Source organism: Athene cunicularia (genome assembly GCF_003259725.1).
Source record: "Athene cunicularia isolate RWA chromosome 4 unlocalized genomic scaffold, athCun1 chr4_part1, whole genome shotgun sequence".
In the NCBI taxonomy this organism is placed as follows: Eukaryota; Metazoa; Chordata; class Aves; order Strigiformes; family Strigidae; genus Athene; species Athene cunicularia.
The window spans coordinates 16,609,728-16,634,306 of record NW_020799098.1 but is presented as its reverse complement, the minus strand read 5'-3'; the positions used below and the strand labels follow the sequence as shown (position 1 = coordinate 16,634,306).

Genomic DNA, 24,579 nt, shown 5'->3' with positions numbered 1-24,579 from the left:
GGGGGGGAGTCAAGCTGATATATTTTTGTGAAAACCTCCACAGGCAGGAAGGTGAATTTATCCTTGATGTGATAAACTGCCTTCTTAGCAACATTTATCCTTGCATGCTTTGCACGTGACAATTGCAGTGATTAATATAAGGTGCCTTCTGAAGAAAAATGTATTCTAGGTGTATTCTTATTTCTGACTTAAATTTTGATGGATTGCTGCTGTGAAATACTCAAATACATTGATTTAATCCAAATTTTGTATTGTTTAGGCAGAGGATCTAATTCTGCAAAATGTTGGTAAAATGGATTCAGTGTGTGCTGGTGTTACTAGTGAAATGATGAGTAGTTACAAATACATTCATGTATATGTCCTTTTTTAACTTTAGCCAGAAAGAATGCTCATCATCTTGTGGATCCAGGCAGGTTGCCTGAGCAATACCTTTTCTCAATGTGTTTTAAGTGGCTGAGCTGTATTTTTTGTTGTTGGTATGCATTAGCAGCAGTTGGCTTAAGAGATTCTTCAAAGAATTTCACTTTCACGAGAACTGCTGTCTGTGGCTAAATCCTTTCGCTTCAGGAAGTTAGCAATCTAATGTTTCTGTGCAGTAGGAACCTAAATGTGAGCTGAAATGTGTTCAAATGGAGTAGGAACTTGAAACACATGTTTAGTTTTAAGCACATGCTTTAATGCTTAGTGAAGCTTGTAACTCAGTGCATGCCCAGGTGGGTTGCCAGATTTGAGAATAAACTAAAGAGGAATTTAGTTTCTGTTTCCTAATGTGCTTGCGTGTTTGTCAGACATATAGACCAAAAAAAAAAAAAAAAAGTTGAAAAAAAGTTGATTAGAGCAGTCAGTAGAACTGGACAATCAGACTACTGGTCAGGTGTTCTTTAGACCCCTTTTGGTGATAAGAATATACTTCTACCAATTTTTCTCAGTTTTAATGCTGCTGTACCTTTCTGAGTTCAACATTTACATGAGAATATTCAAATTGCTTGCTGACAAGTTATGAAGTCATAAAAAGCATGCAGCTCCTATCACTAATTGTTGAGCTTCATAGTACCTTCTAGATTTTGGAGACTAGGAATTGTAAGTGCTTGTCAGAATAATTTATTTCTGCCTATGAAACTGCTGAAGTTTATACATTTATGCAGTCTCATTTCTCAAAAAGGAAACTGTGTGAGTAAATTATTTTATCTGATTGTGGAAGTACTTATATTTGATCACTAAATGAAGATGAAGTTCTTCATGGTACATATTTACGTTATCAAGCCTTATGAAGGGGACTTTTATGTACTGTATTAATTTATGTGAATAAATTTGTACAAGTATACTTAAAATGATGCCAGGCTGAAGATCTTCATGTGAGGCAGATAAAACTTAAATATCAAACACTTCACAAAAAAAGGCATAATAATAGTCATTTATTGCTTATAGACAATATAAATGTTATTGCTTATAACTCTCTTAGAGATTCATATTAATTAAATCACAAAAATCTTGAGTTAGTAAAACTTAAATAAAATTATAGGATTTTTTGTTACTAATGCTTTTTATATCCTGTAATGCAGTTAAGGCCTATAGCAGCTGTTTGACAAGTATTGTATCTATTTTCCAGATAGAAAATTTAAGATATAGAGAAGGAAGTCAGCTGGCAGAGCTCTAGTGGGAAAGCTGCAAACACTTCATCTTCAGCTTTAATCAAAAAGCCCATTATATCCTCTCCTTTTCCTACAGGCAAAACTAAACCTAATTTCTCCCTTGAAATATTCGTGTCTCTGTATTTGATTCCATCCTTTAATTCCTACCTAATAGTTATCCTGGTTTTAAACTGTGAAATGCTAGTATTATCCTTTAGTTAATTATGATTTACAAGGAATATGTCACTATTGCCTGTGCTTCTGTTTCCTAATATCATGCCATCCTCCCAATGATTATCACTTTCTTAGGTTTTAGGTACTTTTTCTGTTATCTTGAATTCTTTAAGTCATTTGCTATAAAAATGGGGGTAGGGAGGCTGTGAGAAGGGGCTGTACAGGACGAGGGAGGTGTTAAATTGTTTTGGGTTTTTTTCCTGTTTCCTCCATTTGTGGTGTCTGAAAATATGGTAGAATATTCTTTTGAGTCAGTAAATTGGCACAAAGCAAGCACACTAACAAGCTTTTAATATATATCACCTCAGGACATTTCTAGTAGTTGCACATTCCGTCTTCCTACAATAAACAATTGCTCACATTTGCTACAAGCTCTTGGTCACTGTCTTGCAAGTGTTATTACTGATTTTTCAAAAACTATTCCAGCAATAACATGATAATATTGTCTTCAACTTTTTATTTTGTCCCCTCACTGGGATTTTTTTAAATGGATGCTATAAAATAGTGCTTCCTTTGATTTCCTTTTCCACTAATTACCCATTAGTTAGTCATCTGGTCACTTATATGGCCAATATATACTTGTGTTTTTTCAGATCTTGTGAGTGACTCTTGCACACTAAATTATTTTTAAACACTGACACCACTTAAGACAAAACAATCTGGCTCTTCATGCTGTACAGTTTTTCACCTCAGGGAAGCTTTCAGTAGAAGATGAGGATTATGTGAGCTGTATTGTCTAACACTAGTATTAGAAAGAACCAAACCAAACTGTTAATACTTCTTTGAATAATACATGACTGACATTGAAAAACAGTAGTATGTATTACTGTGTAAACTGTTCTATCTAGGTTAATGTAGATGAAATGTTCTTTTTCATATTTCATGTTTTGTCCCAGCTATTACATGCACTTTTATTTCTTTTTTTTTTTACTTTAGGAGCTTCAGACACAGCTAGAGGAATTTAAAAGAAAATCTGAGTGTGAACTAAAGCAACTAGAGAAAGAGAAAGAAGTCCTAACTGGGAAACTTCAAAACTCTTCATTTGAGGTAAATCAGGCATAAAGTAAACCAGTAATAAAAGGACTCTTCGTTTTTCCTCTCATCTGAAAGATTCTTGATTAGATTTTAATCGTATTTGGTGTGACTGTCATTCAAGAAAATATGCAAGGACTCTAGATAGAAATAACAGAAATTACGGCTCCTGAACATCTATGAGGATTTTGACAAGCCTATTTAGTTAATAAATTTCAAATTTCACTCTTTGGAGATGTGCAAAGGCTTTTTGGTGAGAAGTCTGGGTATGTCAGGGTTGGATGGTGGCTCTGTTTACAGGGCTAAGTGAAATTAGAATCTTCCTTACAGCACTTGTTGACTTGCTGATTTATATTTTTTTTTTCTTTTTTGTGTGTAGACATGTAAAAGGGGCTGCTTGCTTGCTCCCTTGAGCAAGCAAATGGAATGGAAAAAAGGTCGAATAGATAATTGTCTCTGTTCTGCCTGCTTGACAGTATGCATGCTAAGTGAAGCAGATTGGAATGTGCAATAATTTAGTATATATTAGTATGTTCTCAAGATGAAGAATGAAATAGAGAAAGCACTGTGACCCCAAAGTAGCTTTGAGGATGTCATAGCTTATGTACTGTTCCCCACTCTGGTTACACCTAAGTCTTAATGTGGACATGGATTAATCTGGAAAAAAACACCTGAGATGTGTTAGTATTAGATTATCCACCTGTAACAGCTATAATGTATAGTTAGTTGCAGGCCAAGTGATGCAAATTTTCTGGATTAGTACATCTACCAAAATATTTATACAGGAAAGTGTCATTAGTTGAAAAGCTGTAACAAGTTGATAAATAATTTTCTGCCAAAACAAAAGCAGAATCCCTACAAGGCAATTATTTACCTAGGTAAACAGTTCACCTTTAAAATTTCTGACAACTGTCAATACACGTTTTCTTCCCCTCGTGTGTTCCTCTTTTGTGGTGTTCAGTTCTTGTCAGCAAATGCTACCTGCTTTAAAATGCTACGTACAGGATACTTCTTTTTCTTCAGTGTGATTATGTGAAGTTTTTGCCTGTGAACATTTTGATACTTTTATCTCATGGATAAACTACTAAACAACTGCTTTAACCGAATTGAAATCAGTGCCCTAGTGAAAAGTTCTGATGATGCTCAGTGCTGCATTTATTTTTCTACCCCAAGTATATCTTTGTATTTGGTACCTTTTTCAGAAGAACAATGAAATTATTTATGATTGTGCATTCTGGGAGATTATGGATGAACAGATATGTTTTCACAATGAGAATTTGTCATCCATTTCTTTGTTTTTTTTCCTGCCAATCCAGGTATTGAGGCTCCAAGATTTTATTAAACAAAGTGAGGGTATTTCCAAATATACAACATTTCTTCACTCTAGTTCAGGAAAAAGTAATGAACAACAGGAATTAGGTAGCTCACACTGTGAAACTACTAAATTACAGATAGCCACTGTTCTAAGTGGCTGTCTATAATTTCCATTGCTTTACATCTCCACTGATTCTAACCAGTTTCACTTCCAGCAAGTTCAGTGGTGACTTGCATGGGAACAGCTCCACAAAAGTTGAAGACCTAGATCTTTCTCAGCTGGCATTTGTGCCCTCTGAGTGGCATTTTTGAGTGTAATAAGCTCTTTTTAAGTGTTTTAAGACAGAAAAAGGACGTATAGTCTCACCAGAGGGCTATGCAAGATGTTGGCCCATCTCTCCTACCTGCTTCCACTTTCCCAAGTGCCATCACTCCTGCTTGGTGCAGCACATTCCAGCTATCGCATGTATTGTGGTCATTTACTATGTAAGACCTGCTTTTTTTCTCCGATTCACACTGTAATTAGTATTAGCTGTATTAGTTCTGAGTGCAGCATGGTCTTTTCCCTTTCATTTTTCCTGTAAAACAGATTTATAGATTCTGGTATCATAGTTGGATTCTGGCATTTTATCCATTTCTCAGTCTTAGCAATGCAGAATCTAAGTGTAGTTCTTAATGTTCTTAAAGTTCTGTCTAAATTCTGGTTTTGGCTTTCATTACAGATTTCTGCATGCACCATTTCCTACAGGTTCTTCTCTGAGAGAATTTCAGGTCAATTTAACCTGTGTTACTCTAGATAGAGTGACTTCTTTGCACCTAATGTAAAATATGAGTTCTCAGAAATCAGTCATCTTCATTCTTTTCCAATGTCCCCTAAATGTACATATTTTGATAAAAATATCTTAGTCCATTCAAAGCTGAAAATTTACCATGATATTTTGGCATTCCTGGGTAATGCCTGAAAGTTATACTAGTTTTTGGTGTGAGAGGAAGAGATGGAAGGGAGAGTAGTGGCACACACTATCTGATCTCATAGTATTGTGTATATGCATGCAGGTGATGTATTCCACTGAAAGGTCTCAAAGAAATCAGAAGGCTTATGACAAGAAGCAATTATTGTTCAGGTTTTGCAGATGGAAAAAGTGAGTCAGTGAGTGATCAAATTACTTTTCTTGAAGTCACACATTCAGGACAGAAAAATATGCTAGAATCTAGCCATGCTTCAAAAAGGGAGGAAATGCTCCCTCAGAAGAGAAATATTGTATTTTTCTTGGTACGCTAAGTTACTTTCGGAACCAACTACTTGGCAGTATTGGCAGGGAAGTGAGGTAATTTCAATTTATAAATACTTTCCTTCTATAAATATGTGAATATTCACAGCCAAGAAACCACCTTTTACTGTACAACATTATGTATTTCACTGAGGGCATGATTCCCATCTGGGAATCTTTACAATGGCTCAGCCCAGAGCTTCCGCCTCAAAGGCTAGGCAATGTGCTGTTACTAATCCAGTTCTAACCTGGATACAATTTCAGATCTAAATATAGATTCCTTGGCTGCATAAAGCACGTTTTTGGTCGGGCTGACATAGCTAGAACACTATGCAGAGTAGACAGAATCATGATAATTTAATCTCTCTGGGGATGCACTTCAAAGTGGTGGTATTTCTGTATTACTAAGATTTTTCTGGATAAAGAAATCGGATTCACATCTGTTTGGTCCTTTGGAAAGTATGATGTGAGGTTCTACGTGAGTTGAGTGCTAATTCATTAGGAGTCATCCAGTTCCTTGCTTCTGCACTACAGGATTTCTTCAACGTTGTTAAAGGGACTACGCTGGAATTAGAAGGTACATAAAATGGAAGTGCAGGCATTGCCTTGTCATGATATATCTTTGAACAATGCTAGCCCAGCAAAGCCCAAAGCCTCGAGAGAGATCTTGTTGGTACCAAATAGCAGCAGTGGAGATGTGCATAGTGTGTTCACACCTGTCTCTCTGGTCAGGAAAGTTTAGGAAGGCAGTTAACTGTAAACTTAACTATGAACTTAATTGAAGTAACTGTGGGATAAGCCTAAAGACAACAGTAAAACATAATTTCATTATTTTGTTATTGATATTACTGTTTTGATGTAGTTACATCATAATATGAGTAAAATGCTATACCTTTTGGGTGCCTTATTTTAACTCTCTGAACAAATTCTCAATTGTGGTGACTCTTGTATAATACATCAAAAAGTAGCTTTTTAAGTCTTTTATATAAATTCATCCCCTAGCAATGCACTGAGAAACTTGAGTCTTTCTACTTAAAATATACAGAAGTCAAAATATTCTCTCTGATTTCAACTTTAGATCTTGCCTTTGAGATTTCACACTTCTTACATACAATAAATAAAAGAAGGGGAGAGCAGACATAAGATAGACTTCAAGTATTCATAGTGATTGCAAGCACAGTGAATTAAAATAATCAAAGCAGAAGTCAAATGGGGGAGCCACCTGTGATGGCATGTACTGCCTTACACTTGCCCAGTATTTTTGCACATGGGCTATCAAAGTCTGAGAGGTACTTCTTCAAAAGAATCAAGCCACTGTCCCAGGAGAAGGACAGTAATTATGGTTAGAAAAGAATGAAACTTGAAAGACTTTTGAAATATTTCAAAAATTATCTGTCATCTTTTAGTAATAGTTGTTCTTTTTTTTCTTTACTTGGAAGACAGTGGGAGGCAAAATCAGCCGTCATAAGAAAGGGCAAGTGCAGACATAACTCAGAAATTTGAAAAGAATTCAACAGAGCCTAGAAAAATAGTTGTCTAGAGTTTATACTGTGGATAGGTATTAGTTTCATCTTTAAGACCACTTCAAGCAATTCTTGTGTATAAAATAATGCAATTAGAGGTACAGTTTTTTTCAAGAGGTTTTGTTTTGCAGCAGAAAGGCATCATAAAACAATGCTGCTGGTCTATTAATAGTGAAAGGAGCCAAACAGATTCTAGACTTACATGAGTTGGCATAGTTTCTTTGGCTTCAGTGTTGCTTTACCAGTTTTACAAATTGAGGGTCTGGCTATCTGTTTTGAAGTAATGAAACACAATAAAAGCCTGGGCACTGCAAAATACTCCAGAGGAGGATTTGCAATGATGGATTTGAAAACCATTTTAACTGAAAGACAGGAGGAGGAAACCTGATGGGATGGAAATGTTTGTTTCTTAACCTCTAATACATTAGAAGTAGCAGGAAAGAGTATGTTTCTCTTCCTAATGTGTTTGTGTATGTCTTTTTCCCTAAATCACTGAAAAATAATATTCTTAGAAATACTTTTCCATCTGATTACTTACTACATTACATTCTCTGTTGCTACCAGTTTACTGCTTAGCCTATTTCTAGTTAGTATGATCTTAGGTTTCATGCTAGTAGTGCTTGGAACCAATAATTGTCTGTGAAGAGATTCTGGAAGGTTAATAATCGTGTGACCATAGCTGAAGTTTATATAGGCTTCTCTTCATCTTCCCCATGTAGATGAATATTGAATTTGAAAAAGAAGTATTCCAAGCAACATTTTTCCTGTTTCAAATTTTTCTGTTGGAAAATATACAGCCTGTTCTTCTGGCACATCTCTTTTACTCACTGTCTTACTTTCAGGAAGACCAGAAATAAAAAGCATGCTTGAGTGTAGTAATTCTAATGCATATTACGTCAGCTGATACAGGGTACCATATGGCATCAAGAGTTTCACATCAAAGGTTAATTTTATAAGGAACAGCAGTACCGAAAAACTTCAGTGTTTCCTTTCTTAATATAGGAAAACATTGGCTTGAGTTCAGTAGGCCTTAAGATAAAGTAAATGTTTTACCTCTAACCAGAAGCCAAAATGACCATTTACTTAAAGCTTATGATTTACCACTTATTTGAAAAAAAAAAAAAAAAAAATGCAGGAGCTCTAGAAACAAAGGTATGGTTGGCAAGTGGCTCTGGCATCTGACTGTTCTTGGAGTGTATCCAGGCCACAGATAGATCCCATCACAAGACACGTTTAAAAAAAAAAATATATTTTTCATTAAGAATAACGTTTAGCAATTATTCTTCACTAGTTTGTTCAGACAGTTTCTTTGTGTTTAATTGGCTGACACAGAGGAAAAAGCCAGAAAACAACTGGATGATTCGCTAACAAACACACAGTTTGGGGTGGCTGAAGCTAGGTGCTCTTTCAAATACGCTAACTCAAATCAATTTCGTTGGATAGTTTGAGTGAAATTCAAATGTACCATGTTGGTTTGAAATTGCTTAAGAAGTGGTAAAACTAATCTTTCATTGACTGGCACTTAGAACAAAATAAATTTGATTCAGAAAACACTGGGTGAAGGTTTTCTTCTTACCTACCAACCTAGCATTCCCATGATGTGTGGGAGACCTAGACTTGGATTTTTTTTCCTTCTGTTAGCTTTCTCACCATTTAAAAAGTTTCCTTGTCACTGGGTTATAGGGTGAGCTACAGTGTGTCACCTGTTGCCACTTCTTCACTTACATATTAAGTTGTCAGTTGGGCAACCTAGGGCCTCATCACTTGGGTTAGTGCCCCAGTTACCTTCATATGCACACACACATACTCTCTTGCTCTCTTGACTTTTCTGTGCATCCATGCTTCCTTTCTCTCTCACACACAGAGCCATTTGTGTCCTTGCAAATAATGAAATAATTATAATAGTATGACCCTTTGTATGCAAGACATTGGAAGGACGATGGTCAGTAATGACCGCCACCAATTAACTGGAGAAAAGGAACCTGACTTGCGAATTTGAAGTGAAAGACAAACTCTGTTTAAATGGAAGGAACACAGTATACTGACTTGTGTATAGGAACAGCAGTTCTGCAGCCGTAAACCTACTCAGAAATGGAACAGTAATTCTTTCTTGTAGTTGCTTACAGATTTAGTAAAGGAAGTTACATAGTTCTCATAGACATGTGTGTGTTCAGGTAACAGGTTTTGAGTTAATCTCTACAGCACATGAAGGCCATGAACATTCATGTTTCACATGAAACATGCTTACATAGAAATAAATAATCTTCATCTGATATTCTGTGAATTCTCTGAACTTTTTACTGAAAATTATAAACTACCATCAGACTTAATAGAGCAGGTTTTTACAATGTTTTCAGGCCCTTATTCAGTTGTTCTATAGAAAAAAAAAATAGGACAAACTGATCAAGTAGAAATAAGTCTGAGTGTTTCCAAAAAAAAATGGTTCACATCTATTTTTCTTTTTTAATATCAGGATTCATTTCTGGGACCTAAAGACTTGTCTAAATAGTAGAGAGAAGGGAGCAGATGCCAGGAAATGGTAAAAGCAGAAATCAGGACTAGAAGTGAAGGTACAATGTAGTTGACAGTTGTGGTCATAAAGTGGGAGTACAGAATGTCCTTTCTCCAAAAGGAGTTCAAGCCCTGGGAACTGATAGAGGCTCTGATAGGGGTTTGCACCATTTTGAGCCTTCAAAGCTCAGTTCTGTGACAGAAAACTTGAGAATGGTAGAGGCTTAGGGAGTACTTGAATAAGGTCTGTGATCCATCTGGGAATGGAGAAGGGCCTTAGGAGAAGGAAAGGAGAGAATTAACATCCTCTGGAGGAGACGAGCCAGCATGTTCAACTGACATGAGAAAAAACAGCTGTGAGCTAGCAGGAGTACATTTAGCCATCATCAGAAACGATTCCTGTAATTTGGAGAGATCTGACATAGCTCATTAGTATCCCTTTGGATAGTGCAATGCTGACTGTGGCCTTGAAGTTAAGGAGAAGTAAGGGCTTTGCACAGCATATCTCCTCTTCTCTTACATAATGCAAAATATACCGGAAAGTGCTATAAGAATGAAACACGTAATATAGACACTTTAGCCCACTTACTAAATCTTCATCCAGCTTTTGTGGTGCTGCATCATAAAGGACCACAAGTGTGCAGCTGAATTTACAAGCAATTATTTAGCTAAATAAAGCTGTTAGCACTTCCTCAACTTATAAACAGTCTGCAGTATGCATGGGAAAAAAAATAAGGCAACACTGAAGAAGAGAAAAAAAACATACATTAGTGTAGGGGAAAGAATAGGATGGAGTCACAGGTTATATGTGTGTAACATCATTTGAATAATTTTAAGTCATGAAATTCTAAGGAAGCCAACTTCTTCCTTTCATATTTGGAATTCTGTTTCTCTAAGGCTGTACAAGTATATAAAAACTGGAAAATAGACCATTCTCTTTCACATGCTCCCCAAAAGAATAGGAAAGAAATATAAAAGCTTTGCAGGAGGCAGGGCAGAGAAAAAAAAGCAGACTTGGAAGTCAGGTTGAGCTGCAAAAATGCTAACTGGCCTGACTGATAATGCATACTGCTTCTATGCAGAAGGCAGTTTTTCAGAATTTCACAGCTATGATGTTAGGAATGACAAATTTAAGAAGGGCAAATAGAAATTTTTGCTGAAAGTTTAGAAAACTTAACCAAATAAGATAGAGTTGAGAACAGACTCCTTCCTTCCCCGTCTCACCAAGTTATTCTTATAAACAGGGGGTGGTTTTGTTACTTTTGTGTCAGCCATTATAGGCATGTCTACTGTATTTAGTAATTAAGCTAAGAGAGGAGAGAAAATAATGTGTGATGTGCAGAATTCTTGATTCCATTGGTTCTATATATAAATCGACTCTGCAGGGTTACATCTCCAGGATGGCAGTAAGCATAGCCTTAGGCCTGCCTCCTGGTTTGTGCCATAATTGTTGTGCAAGTTGAACTGTGGATTGTACATATGAGATGGAGACGATTTGAAAAGAAATAAGAAAAGTACTTGATGGGCAACAGGCAGTATATGCAAAAGAGATGTCATTCTTCACTGAAAAAACAGCTCCTTCCATGGAACAAGCATCTTGCTATTTTTCATAAACCAACACGAGAACATAAAATAAACTCACATTTACATAATTCCTCTCCATTGTGAATGAAGCCATTAATCCTATTATGCTGACTTACTTTTCTGGAAGGTGGCTCAGCTGAAGCAAATATTAGATCAACAAGCAAATAATTTCAAGGAGTCACTGAAGAAACATAATCTACAGTCCAACAAAGAAAAAGAGAAGCTTTTGCAGGATCTTCAAAACACTATTAAAGAAAACCAGAATGATAAACTGCAGCTGGAGGCATCACATCAGAAAGTCTTAAAAATGTTGGAGAAAAGCAAAAATCAGGAACTCAAGGTCAGTTTACAACATACTAGTGTAAAAAAAAAAAAAAAAAAATTGTGGGATAAATCATATTTGGCTAGAGACAATTATCAAAACTCAGTTTATCTCCAGTTATCTTAATGATGAGTTGCCATTGTTGCACAGAATTACTTATTCTGTTATTTTGAAACCTCTCATCTTCAGGGGTTTTTTTTTAATGATTTTAACATTTGAACTTAGACCACAGTGTGAATTAATTAGTTTCATAAAATAATATAGCGTATCCTCTGTGGTTAAGCTGCAACAAATACAAGTTCCTCTAGCTGTGCTCTTGCTTCAGAAATAGAAGGGGATTCCTAAGTGTATTATTAACAGGACTCAGTTTTACTCTTTTTCATCTATTATTAATTTATACATAAATACTTTAAAAGAAGTATAATAGAGTTGTATAATCATGTGTATTGCCTTAGATACCTTCAAGAAATCAATTCTGTTAAATGGATAACCAAAGCTTCTAAATTAATTTATTTCAGTGACAAAATGTTAATGCAATATATTGAAGTTTTAAAGAATGTTCTGTTTGAGGAAAAAAAAATCAACTTAAATACATACGTGATTTTGACATGGAGTTCAGATATCCCTGTTGATATTGCATACCTTAGGGAAAACCTGCTTATAAAACATATGTAGTAAAACCACCCTAAGTATCTTTTTTATATATTCAGAATAAAATCCCATCTTGAACAAAATCAAGCTGAAGGCAGTAAGCTGGTAAAAATGAAACTGAGGATAGGAGTTTGCTTTCAGAGCCTCTACAGAACAAGTGCTCTGTCATTTACAGTGTATCAACAGCAGCACTTCCTACAACAGTGGAAGTTTTGGCCAAGAACGATACAAGGAAAGATAGAAGCCTCTATCTGACACACTGTGATAAGTAATGACATACAGGTCAAATCTGAGGGGATTTTTATATTGAATAATAAAACATCATTCTATTGCCAAACAGTGCAAAGATATCAGTGTTACTATTTCATGATGTACAGCAAATCTAATAGATGATATCTTTATGATTTCTCTTGTCCCTATTAATTTTTATTTTTTAACTTCAGCTCATTATTTTTCTTGTGTTGATGGAGTGACATGTAAAGTGGTGATGAAAATAAAAGTTCTACTATGAAAGACCAGATTCATCCCATTGTTACAAGTAAAATAACAAGGTGATAAATAGGCTCCAACTACTTTGTGGGGGGGGGGCGGGGCTTTTGCTTACAGGAGGCAGAAGAACGTTTGAAAAAGGAATTTAATGAGACTTTCAAGATCCAACATCAGTCTCATAGGCTGGAAATACAAACCTTGGAAGAGAAAGCGAAGAAAGAATTACATGATGAACTCGAGCAGATACAGAAGCAGCAAACCCTGTTGCTAGGTATAATGTCTAATGTCATGTACAGCTCCTACTGCTTGATTATATGCTGAGAAGCACTAACTTTCCTCCCATTCATTTTCTTTCCCATTTTCTGGGAAATCAGGTTTTTGTGAATCTCCTTTTCCATACCCTGCAATTTCAGTAATACAGAGTTAATAGTTTTTTGGTAACCTAGCTCTCAACTGTCAGCAGCAGAACGTTGCTGGGAGAGTAGTCTGGTGTACAACAGTCAAGTATGTATTATCAGGTATATTAAATTGGAATACCATAGTTAGTGTATATGAGTTTCCTCTTTTTTTCTATGATGTGAAGAATTAGTATATGTGGTTCAAGCCTGTTCTGTTGAGCTTACCAGTGGAGATCAGTTGCTCCACACATATTGTTTAGTCAGTTTAGAAAGTTCCCTAAACTTTCAGAACTAAACAGAACACTGCATTAGGATGATCTGTAATATGTCTGGGTTTGAACTCAGGTTATTAAAGCTCATCTGTATATGCAATATCTGACAGACCTGCTCACATAAGTGGTGTACTTTTCTCTAAGACTTCTCCAGAGCTCTTCTCAGTGTGCCTTATGGCCCTCTATAATAAACACCAGCAGACTGAACAGGGAAGCTCGGGGATACTGCAGTAAAGTTCAAGGTTAGAAAAAGCAATTATAGTGATTTAGTCTGCCAAACAACTGCCACAGAATTACCTCTCTGATTCCAGTGTTGAATCATTACTATTGTAGCTCCATATCTTTTTACTGTTGCTCAACTGTGTTACCTCTCTACTAATAGGGGACTGTTATACTTAACAGTCTGTTATACTGTTATACTTAACTGTTAACTATACTTAACAGTGAAGGAGTTGAGGAACAAAGCAAAATATACTGTGTTAATGTTTTCATCTACACTGTCTATATCTACCTTCTCCATCCAGCTGGCCTCTGACTGCCTTAATGATTGTCTGTCTGATTGTTACTAGGATCTCTAAGGATGGAACTCTCAGATCAACAGACACTGTGCACTAATCTCAAGAAACAAATAGAAGAACTCCAAATGGAGCTGAGGAGTGTGAGGACACTGAAGAAGCAACAGGCAAGAATCCAGTTCCTGCTTGGTTGCCATGACACATTTTGTGAAAGCAGTAGTATCAGATTTCTCTCTCCAGAGATAATAGAAGTGTACAGAATTTGTTAGAAAAATGGAACAGGTTTCCTTCCCTTATGTCACATTTTACAATGTTAGTATTGTTTATAATCTTTTCCCTATGGGCAGGCTTTTTTCCATTTAAATATCAGAATCTACAACACAAGTAAATAAATGAATGTTGCAATAAAATTTATAAAATATATTAAGGAAGTTTTGATCATAGATTTTTGTCTTGCACATAGAATCATACATATAATTAAAAAATCAGTTCACAAAAATTAAATGCACACAGTTCCCGTGAGCATTCGCATTAAATAATTGGAGGCTGTGAATAACTAAATTTGGCCTTTTTCTTAGGAAGGAAGTAGCCAGAGCCAGATCAGATCTCTTCATGATGAACTGGAAAAATGCCAGAGTGAAATTTCCAAACTCAAGAAGGAGAATTTACTTTTGAAGGACACAATGGAGCTACTCAGTGCTGAGTTGGAGTCACAGAAGCAAGAAGGTTCACAGCTTCAGGACAGGGAGAAACAGCACAGAAGGTTTGCCTTAAATTCACACTTCACAGTGCTTTCTAGAGAGTCAGTAACAGTGATGGCATCAGAAGTGTTCTAAATGTGATGAATGTCAGAATCTTTCCTTTCTAAAGTACTAATTTTAGAGGTTAGGAGTTTTGCAAAAGCAGTAGTTCATTTCACATTTCTCTCCAGCCATAATAAAAGCATTTGAACTAACTGTTCATTGTATGTCACAGAGAAATATGTTCAGTGTAGCCCCACAGGAGTGACCTGAAAAAATCTGCGTAATGTCAGCTGAAAGGCACTGGAAGACAAACAAATCCCAAAATCACTCAAGAGCTATTAAAAAAATGTAGAAATCTCTGAGAATAAATATCAGGTTTTTTTGTGTACTCTCAGTAGCTGAAACCAGGGAGTTGTTAACTCTAAAGGGGGCACTCAAGAAGGCTGCATGTACTCTGTAAAACTTTGCTTTAGCTGTAACAGCCAGCTTTGTACTGAGGGAGTAAGGGCACTGATAATGGACACTGACAGTGCCTTTGGGCTGATGGAAGCCTGGAGCTGCAGTGTGCTGTCAGGGCACAGAAAGGGCAACCTGACTTGACTGTCTTTGTAGAAGGTGCACTGCATGCTCTTACAGCCACAGGCTCAGAGCACACATTGCATTGCAGTAATAGCAGTCTTACTATCTGTGTACAGAAAAAGTGCAGGACTTACCTATTGTATAGGAGGCAAGACTGAGGATCACTGTTCTGTGGGTTTGTCTGGATGTTGAATCCTTTTAAATTTCTGAATGATCATACTTAACACATTCTCTTTGCAGAGAGATTGAGGGATCTGGTGCATGGGTACCTTTCAATTAATTTCTGCAATCGTATAGAGTGTATACCCCTAAAATTGAGCTGTATATATAAAAGGATTTCTGAAGAGTATAGTATTAAAGGGATCTTTAAAATTATGTCCTATACAGTCTAGAGAAAAGCGCTCGAGAGGATACAGTGTCTCTCAGCAGACTTGTCAGGAGTGGCCAGAGCAATTCTGTTGCTGTCTACCAGTCATTAGATATTTAAAGAATGAGAAAGAAACTTTTTTTTTTCTCTTTGCACTCTTGGAGAGTTACTTGAAAGTGGCTTTCATTTCAAGCTTTTGAAGTGAGAGAATTGCAAACCAGAGAGTTTCATCAGTGCCCTCCAGCTACCTTGAAGGAATTTAGATCTCTCTTCATCAAGAGAATTATTATTCACATGTCAGTGATGAGGTCTAAAAGGCCTCATGCTAAAGCAGCTGCACTGGAGGATAATCTTTACAGGGGGTAGATGATGTAGCTCTACTACAGTAAGCATTTGAGAAGGAAGCATTAATGGAAATTATGTAAGGAAAAATCCTTCAACTAACAGGAGGTAGAACCAAAGAGCTCAAATGGTCCTAGGCACCTGATATAGGCTGCTCTGAAATTAACCCATGTAAGATCTGGAACATTAACTTGCAGCTCTTGTTTTGCTTTTGCAGGACCAATAATTTGGTCAGGGGAATAACTAAACTGATGAGTGCATATACATAACAGCTTTTTTTCTGTTACTTTAACAAGTGACCTTGTCTTACGCTATATAGTTTTTTCTGATTTAAAGCTAATAGTGGCTTGTTACTTGTATGTGCCATTTTTTTTAAAACCAATTATTTAAAATTTCTTGGCAACAGTAGGAATAGTAAATGAAACCAGTAATCTGCTTGAAGTAGTCATTCCCATTTCCATCCTTGTGAATTGTGTGAATTCCACTTCCAGTACAGAAACCTTTTGCAAGAACTAGGATGAGAGCAAATGTTTTTTATGCGAAGAGAGAATATATCCCAGAATGGCTATTCTGAAGAAGAGCTTTTACTCTACCCCTGAAGGTCCATTTTAGGAATTCTGCCCCCATTTTTACTCATTTCTTATTTTGTGCCAAGTGTCCTATCAATCACTCCCATGGCTGTGGTCTCATTTCAAGGGCAAAAACCTTTTGTGGGCCTTTTGGCCTTTCCTGAAGCATTTTAGAAACAAGTGAAAAAAAAAAAAAAAAAAAAAAAAAAAAAAAAAAAAAAAAAAAAGAGGTAAACAGTGTCTTTTGTGATAGTTACAATCTCCTGAGTCTGACATCACTATTTTAATCAGGAAACAACAGAATATGGCCTCTGTATTGTGTTAATGAAAAAGTTTCTCCAAAGTTTAACAAAACATTAGCAAACAAAAGACAACAAGCTAACAACAAGTCTTCAACAGATGTCTATCAGTTTTGGGGTTGGTATCTGGAAGCAATGTTATGGCTAGGCTTGAAAAAATGTTAGGCATTTTTTAGTTTTCAATTGATAGTGTTAAATAGCAGTATCTTTCAAAATATATTGTCCGTTAGACACATGTTGCAGTTAAAGGTATTGTTATAACGTTTCTTACCTGCACTTTTTTTTTTTTTAACTTATTTTTAGGATGTTAGTAGGCAGTTATTAAATGTTTCTGAGCCTCATGTTAAAATCCCAGAGATTTCAAAATAGTTTTGCTTAATACAAGTGAGTTCCTATGGTACTTTATTGTCATGTTTGACCATTAAGGTTGTTGTACAAGCCAACCAGAGACAGAATACCAATAGCATCATTATATAGAATAGACCTTCCATTTCCTGAAGGTTGAAGGTCTCCAAATAATTTTCCTCTTCCTCAGCATTAGTTCTGTTTGAAATTATTATTCTCAGTACGTATAACTTTTTTATTACTCATAGGTAGAATATTATAAGCACTGAAATAGAAGTGTATGTGTATTTCCTTTGCAAACACAAAGACCCAGATATATTGTAATAAACTCTGAATATTGTTTAATGTAAATCTCTATCCATACAGTTTTGCAATGCTAAAACTGGCACTTAGCATCTTGCAGTTTTAAGAAATGTGAAATCTTTGTCACAGATGATACCAGAGACCTTGATCCATGATATTGTACTTAATTTTGTTCAGCAGAGCATCATCTTTGGGGTTAAGCTCTTGTACATTCTCACTCTTGCAAATTTTCCAGGACAGCCCCCACTAACTCATGTAAATATATACACTTGGTGGCCCTCTGTGCATTCTGTGGTGCTTCAGACTGTACAAGAGAGGTCCCTCAGAAATAATCCTGATTATACATATCTGTTATCCTTTTCTCTTATCCCAAGTCCATGACAGAGGTCCAGAAGAGAGACCTACTTGCATGTAGGCAGGTCTCAAACCATTCAGATGTTAAGATTTGTCTTTTTATCTAAACTCCAAGATATGCTAAATTAAGAATGTAAGACCGGGGGGAGTCTTCTCAAATAACCTTACCCTCACCAAAAAAAACCCACAAAATGGTGGTTTGTAGTCTGTAATACATTTCTCAGTACGGCAAGTGAACTTCATAGCACTGTTTCCCAAGTAGAGAAATTCATTAACTTGGCTGATGAAATGATGACTTGTTTTCTCATGTCCATCATATGTATATGTAATCCATGTACAGGTGCCTGGTTTTAAAAAATGCTCTTTTATCCAAAAGGTCTGACTATGTCCCTGTATTTTAGGCTTGGAATTTAGGGCAGAGTACAGTTCAGGTCTCTTCTGAACCTGGTCTGAGGAAGGTTTTTTCTGGTCTGCGTTTTCTTTGGTACAGACTTAAAGAATTAGAAGAAAAGTCAAGAAAATGGGAGGCCAGATCAAAAGATACACACCTTATAAGCTGTCTGCAAGACAAATTAAGTGAGAGAGAGGAGATTATCAAGCAGCTGATGGTAAGATTTCATTTTATATGTATACATGTGTTTTGAAATCTGTTGGAAGGCTCTCTTGAGTGTTTCACATTGCTTCAGACTCATTAATTCCATTCTGTTCTGGAGTACTTTGACAGATATATGTTTCCATACCAACTTCCTACAAATAGATGTTTCCATATACATAACTTTCTTTTCTGCCAGGAAGGAAGAAAATTTCAGCATTCACTTTTAGCCAACACTGAATCTTACAGGAATCGATCATTTTCTTTCAACCCCAATACAGGATGCTTGACTCCTTCCATGAAGGTAAGATGAGCAATGCAATTAAAATCACAAAACATGATGTGTTACTGCTATCTGAATCATACAGATGATCAGGACAATAAAGGTCTTATTCATTTCTTATGGTAATGTTAGTCAGTAGAATTCTTTCCAGTAAGCCAGCCTACAGTCAGGTGCTGAGTATAACATAAATTGAGTAGAAATATATATGTACATATATACCAGTGTTTAAGCAAATATAAAACACTAGAACTCCAAAGACTTCAGTCTTCTGGGAGAAGCACAGCCATTGCTTGCAGATTTGGGACCTATTTGCAGATTTGAGCATTGTGATACTGGATGCATCAGGAACTATATTTAGGCTGCTTAGGATTTGCCCCTTGGCATTCCAGCCCCTCTGTATGATACTGTCTATAGTCATGGAAAGAAGGGAGGTCAAGTTGATGGAAAGCACCTAACTGACCTCTGTAAAACTATCGGCTTTGATGTATCTAAAACCTCAAGGTCAAATACACGTCATTTTAATTGGACTACCTAATCCATGGATCCCCACAGCATACCCTGAGGATTTATTTTAAATGCTTAATAGAGAAGATGGGAATCTTCATTTTTGGCTGCTCCTCACCAGATATCTGGGAATGAGGTATTGTTGAGGTTTGATAGTATAAAGTGTGAAAAAAACGTGTGTGTAATAAACTTTTCTGTTACAATAAAAAGCAGAAGACAGCTGAGGTGCCCAGTCGTGTTGTCAGTGTTCCGAATTTAGCTTCCTACGCAAAGAACTTTTTGAGCTGTGACTTGAGATCAAAAAGAAGTGCTCCTCAGATAACAAAATCTACAAGCTTAGACGGGAGTCCTGGCTGCCTCAGGGTGGGCTCTCCATCAGCACAGCCCTCAGACAGCAGTGCTGCCACAAGGTATTTGTCCATTTTGCAGTGACTTGTAAGACGATAAATGAATTGTTATTGAGAATCTTGTAGGCAATTCAAACACTATTAGATATTTGGAAATAAACAGTGACGTACGCTTCCTGTCGTGCAGTGAATTCCATGTGTACAATTCTCTACCAGCACACCCAAAATTTTACGGCAGAAGTAGGCTATAATCACTGCCCAGCAGAGCTTATGCTTGCAACTCCTGCTAGTACAAAAAGAGGAGTTGAAAATATTTAACTAAGAATGCAATTAATAGTAAACATGGCTGTTTAAAACTTTGGGCGCATATTAGTGGCTCTGTTAAGGATGTATTTTCCTTCTTGTTTCCTCACTTTGCACTTGGTAGATGTAGATGGCATATTTTTATTTCAGAAGATACTTGAACGAATCTGAGCTATCATTTGGCAAAGGGCTTAGAGACTTAAAAGTCAATTAGCAGATATTTAACTAAAAGCTTCTTAAGTATTTTTCTCTGAAAATCTTGACATTTTTCTTCAAATTTTTCAGTTATTTAAACAATGCTTAGTCTTGTATATTACTGAATGATCTCTTCAAGAAATAGTTAAAAATGTATGTAGTTAACATTTTACAGCTACAATGAATATTTTAAAAAAGCCCCTACCACTGTACTTCAGGACAAAAGCCAGCATTCTCAGCTCCTAGTGATTAGTTACCCTGTAAATTGTGTGCTACGGAGTTCTTTCCTTGAAGGCAGATGGTGCTGACTGCTGCCAAGGACAATAACCCAGGACACGGGCTTGGATCCAGTTTGGCAATTCCTACATCTTAAAGAAAAAGCATTCTGTGTCATGCCAGATGACTGCTAAGGCAAATCAGATTTGTATTTTAAAGGGAAACATACAGGGAGACTGCAGGTAGCTTAGCAGCTACTTATCTTTTAAATCAATTCTAAGTGAAGTCGTATTTGCTACTATAAGCAAACTGAAATTAAAAAAGCATCCTGGCTGCTGAAAAATCAGACACTATAAAATAGGATTGATTATAAAAGCCAGTTAATATTCAGATAAATCAGTTCCAAATGAAACTTTTACCAAACATTTTCAATGCATAAATCATATTTCATATTTTTAAGTGAACTGCAGCTGCCATTTTCTCATTTTCAAGACTTCATATTCTTGAAGCACCAAGAACTATGTTCAAACATTTCTCCACAGCCGTTTAGCTCTCCTTCACATCTTCCTTTGTGTTACTACCAGTGCTGTTAGCCCAGTTACCTGGCTAGCACAGATTCCACTAGAAATTGTAGCTGGCACCTCTTGGCCTCATCCAGTTCATGTGAGCACAGATGAGTTCATAGCATCATGAGGAAAAAAGTATTAAATAATGGTAAGATTGTAAGTAAGTGATGCTAATGCTTATTTGTTTGCACAGGACACATGGCAATGAATCACCACAAACCAAAGATGACCAAAATCAAGACCCTCAGCACCAAGAATGGTTTACAAAGTATTTCTCATTTTAAAGCAAAGTATTTCCATACCTGTCAGATTTACTAAAAACCTGTTCTTGTCTTCTTTTAGGGAATGATAATCCAATATATGATGGGGGAGGGGGAGTAATTCCCAAATAAATAATTAGTAACTACTGCATTCTCTTACATCTAGTAACTAAGGAGTTACAGGCATGGATTTCAGAAAAACGCATTTTTTTTAACCTCTGTAAAAAATCAAGTAAAAGCAAAATTCTGGATACTTATGTGAAAAGACTTTTTAATCAAGAGGCTTTACCACTCCACAATTACATTAAATATGCAATTTGGTCTCCGATACTTCCTGTCCATCTGGCTCCAGCTGCAAAAAAAGATGGTATTTCTGTAGATTTCTGTAGGTTTACATATTTGCTTAATCAGCTGTTTAAAATAATTTCTGTATATAATAGTGCAATTTTTTAATTTTTTAACAAGTTTTTGTTAAACTTATTTTAAGCTCTACACCATGCAGTATACCTCCAATAGTAGCATGTTTATAGCAGGCTGGTTTAGAAATACTTCTGGTTTGCTTAATAAACTGGTTTGTATAGTCAGCATTGAAATACAGTATTCCTGTTGCACTTCAGTACATGTATCAGCCTGGTAAATTAGGATAATATGTAAGTATGAACATTAAAACTTGCTTGTAAATCATCCATTTCTATGTTTTGCCAAGTAGCGCTATGTTATGCTGAAGTGCAAGTCAGAGTGATACAGTTCCAGATCTATGGGAACTGTGTACTTGTGCATTTTATCTCAACATTGTTCTTAATGCCCACCTACATGCAAAGCGGGGGAATGACTCCATTTATCAGATCATGCTAGCTAACTCATTACTGGGAGGGAAAGACAGTCAGAAAGAAATTAACACTTAGGTAATTCATCAACAAATGTGAAAGGTGGAGAATTGCGCAACCAGCAGCTGTGTTTAAGACAGGCTAGTTCATCTTTCAACTGCTGTACGAGTTGAATTCCCATTTAATTTCAACTAGCAGGGCCCAGCTACATTAACAACTTTTACCTGACCCCTTCTTGTATCAAACAGCCAGCAAGAACTGTACCAGCAAATGCCAGCACTTACTACAAAACAGCCCCTGCATCTCACCGGTGGTGAAAAGGTGGCAGAAGGGTCAGAATGCTTCTACAGGCCAGTGCTTTAAACCCAGCTGTCTAGGTTTTTTTTCCAAGATGAACTGCTTGGTTTGGAAGGAGACTTTAGCATCAAATTTGGCAAGAAGACACTTTTTACACATATAATCAAGGGGATAAAATGGTGTACAGTAAGTTACACTGAGGAGTGCCTTGGTATCTGAGAGGATCAGAAATGTATAGGGCTTTTTCATTAGTTTTCACCCACTCTGCCCCTAGAACTTTAAAAGCACACCACAAAGTTCAGTACACAACTGCTAATTCAAGATTCCAGGGTTACAATATTCTAATTATTAATTTCTAGGGACTGGGTCTGTAGAAAGTGGCTTTCCTGCCTATATGGATGAATTAAGCTTGTTGCCTAGTAATAGAGAAACAGGGCTCCTTTGCTGTTTCTACCACCAAAATCTTTTTTTGTCTACGCTTACATTACTGAATAATGCACCCCAATAGAAGCTGATGACCCAACATCTACAATGAGTGCTCTTTATTTTGGACCATCTCTACACAAACCTGACACAAAGAACACCAGTAACATGGGACCTGCACTATGTATGCCCCAATGGGCATAGTGCATTTTTTAATTTCATTTCATCTTATTAGAATCAAATTTGTGTATGCTGAGACCCACCTTCATGAGGTGAGCAAAAATCCAGCAGAGATGGACAATTCCCTTCAAAAAAAGTACACTCTTGATCTGACCTAGATAGAGACAATTCTAAGAGTGCTTCTACAGTGGTACTTAAGGATAATAGGATAATGACTGGATCATAAAACATTTAAATCTTCCAGCAAAACCAAACAGCAATCATTGCAAATCTTTTCATCGTACCAGCAAAGATATAGTTAGGGGAGAGCTAGGGTCCCCCTTTCTAGAAGGAACAGGATGCATTCTGGAAAACACTTCTACCAGAAAGCATCATGAGTAGCAGCTCTGCATATTTCCCACTGAAATATAAAATCAATCCATATTTGGAAAGAAAAAAATTACTTTTAGTTGTCTTAACTATTCATATTTGTAATACAAATTACATTATACAAAAAGCATACAAAGTAAAAAGAACACTGCTTTGCATTGTTGAAAATACTCAGCTACATAAAATCAAAGATCATGTTTGCTTCATTGGAGCAGGAATATTAGCAGATGCTTGTTCTAGGTAAGCTAATGGGCCTTGAGGCATTTCTGCAGGCTTTTTGTGCTGTACACTGATATCTTCCAGGACCTGTTGCCAGTGTCGCAGTTTCCCTAAATGCTTCTGAATTAATGCTTCTTTTCTCTGCAATTCATTTCTTAATTCTGAAACATCCTATGGATGAAAAAATGTGTATTAGTAAACAGACTGTATTCATGACAATAACCTCACATAAAGAGCATGTAAATTTTTAGCTTGAGTTTTCAAGCTGACCTTACAGGGATCCTAATAATGGAAAAGCATCTAACAAAACAGAGGGAAAGCACTGTGAATGTACTGGTTCTGTTCCCATGCATCACAGAGCTCAGAGATCATTACTTCCAGCAAAATTTAACTAGTTTGTTTCTTTCAAAGAAACCATCATCTGTGTTCCAATACTCCCCAGAGCAGCAGGCATCCAGCTTCTCCAGGTTCATGAGAGCTATGTTAAAAGTCGAGATCCACCAACTTAAAAAAATATAGCATCATGTTGAGAAACCCAAAATTAGTGTGAACAAGGTGTTTAACTGTACTGGTACACAGCTTATCTGATGTAGCACAACACAGGTAAACTAATTTTAACATACCTCTTTAATTACTTGCTCTGGTTTCTGGACTGATAGCTGCAGTCTTTTTTGTAGAAAAAAGCATTCAGTTTGTCTTGCAACATCCAGAAATTTCTGGATGCACTGATCAACACCTAAGCATGAAATAAGAAAATATAAAGAACAGATGCCAAAAAAAGATGTTACCAGGCTGATGCTGGTCATTGTCTGCATTCTATTAAAAACACTTTTCATGGTACTTCCAGGAAGAAAATCTTCAGATACATTAAAACGACATATAAAACGTTGCTTTGCAAACTTTTAAGAACTTCTTTTAAAGGTGCAAGATAACTCTTCTTCCCAAATTTTATTACATGTTTGACCATGACAAATAGTGATAAAATAATCTGTGGGACTTGGTTGAATAAAGAAAATGCACCTGCAAAACTTAGCAGCAAGTTTTAGGGCAAGTTAGGCACACGCTGGCAGCCCGTGCCGTGCCCCTCTGCGTTTCAGCCTGCAGAAGAAAACCGGGGGCACCCGGGGCTTCCACACCGCTGGGCTGCAGCACCTCGGCGGCGCCCGAAGGCCGCCCGGGGCTCGGCTCCGCGCGGCGGGAGTGAGGCGGGGGGCGCTGGGCACCGCGGCGACACCACCCCCCGGGGCCTCACCGGTGCGGATCTCCTCCTGGTCCGTGCCGTTCACGTAGTCCTGGCTCACCAGCGAGGCGAAGCAGGCCTGCGAGAGAGGGAAGCGCGGAGGTCGGGGG

The 24,579-nt window shown here is 36.8% G+C and overlaps 2 protein-coding genes across 5 annotated transcripts in view; one reads left to right on the top strand and one right to left on the bottom strand.

Annotated features, from left to right (window-relative positions):
• Window positions 1-23,072, top strand: part of FAM184B (family with sequence similarity 184 member B) — a 42,114-nt gene extending 19,042 nt beyond the window's left edge. Inside the window, exons 3-11 of one of the 4 annotated variants that reach the window (XM_026846908.1) lie at window positions 2,802-2,912; window positions 11,228-11,440; window positions 12,680-12,833; window positions 13,802-13,914; window positions 14,326-14,510; window positions 18,139-18,256; window positions 18,440-18,544; window positions 19,241-19,437; window positions 20,848-23,072. In XM_026846908.1, coding sequence (XP_026702709.1) covers window positions 2,802-2,912; window positions 11,228-11,440; window positions 12,680-12,833; window positions 13,802-13,914; window positions 14,326-14,510; window positions 18,139-18,256; window positions 18,440-18,544; window positions 19,241-19,437; window positions 20,848-20,938 — 1,287 coding nt within the window. In that variant the 3' untranslated portion in view covers window positions 20,939-23,072. Of the gene's footprint in view, window positions 1-2,801; window positions 2,913-11,227; window positions 11,441-12,679; window positions 12,834-13,801; window positions 13,915-14,325; window positions 14,511-18,138; window positions 18,284-18,439; window positions 18,545-19,237; window positions 19,438-20,292 lie in introns of all 4 variants that reach the window. The other 3 variants (XM_026846907.1, XM_026846909.1, XM_026846910.1) reach the window with 3 other exon arrangements.
• The window catches only part of MED28 (mediator complex subunit 28), a 3,747-nt gene continuing 339 nt past the window's right edge, over window positions 21,172-24,579 (bottom strand). The window contains exons 2-4 of the mRNA XM_026846932.1: window positions 24,482-24,578; window positions 23,853-23,965; window positions 21,172-23,400 (exon numbers count right to left, since the gene is read on the bottom strand). Coding sequence (XP_026702733.1) covers window positions 23,203-23,400; window positions 23,853-23,965; window positions 24,482-24,578 — 408 coding nt within the window. The 3' untranslated portion in view covers window positions 21,172-23,202. The remainder of the gene's footprint in view (window positions 23,401-23,852; window positions 23,966-24,481; window position 24,579) is intronic.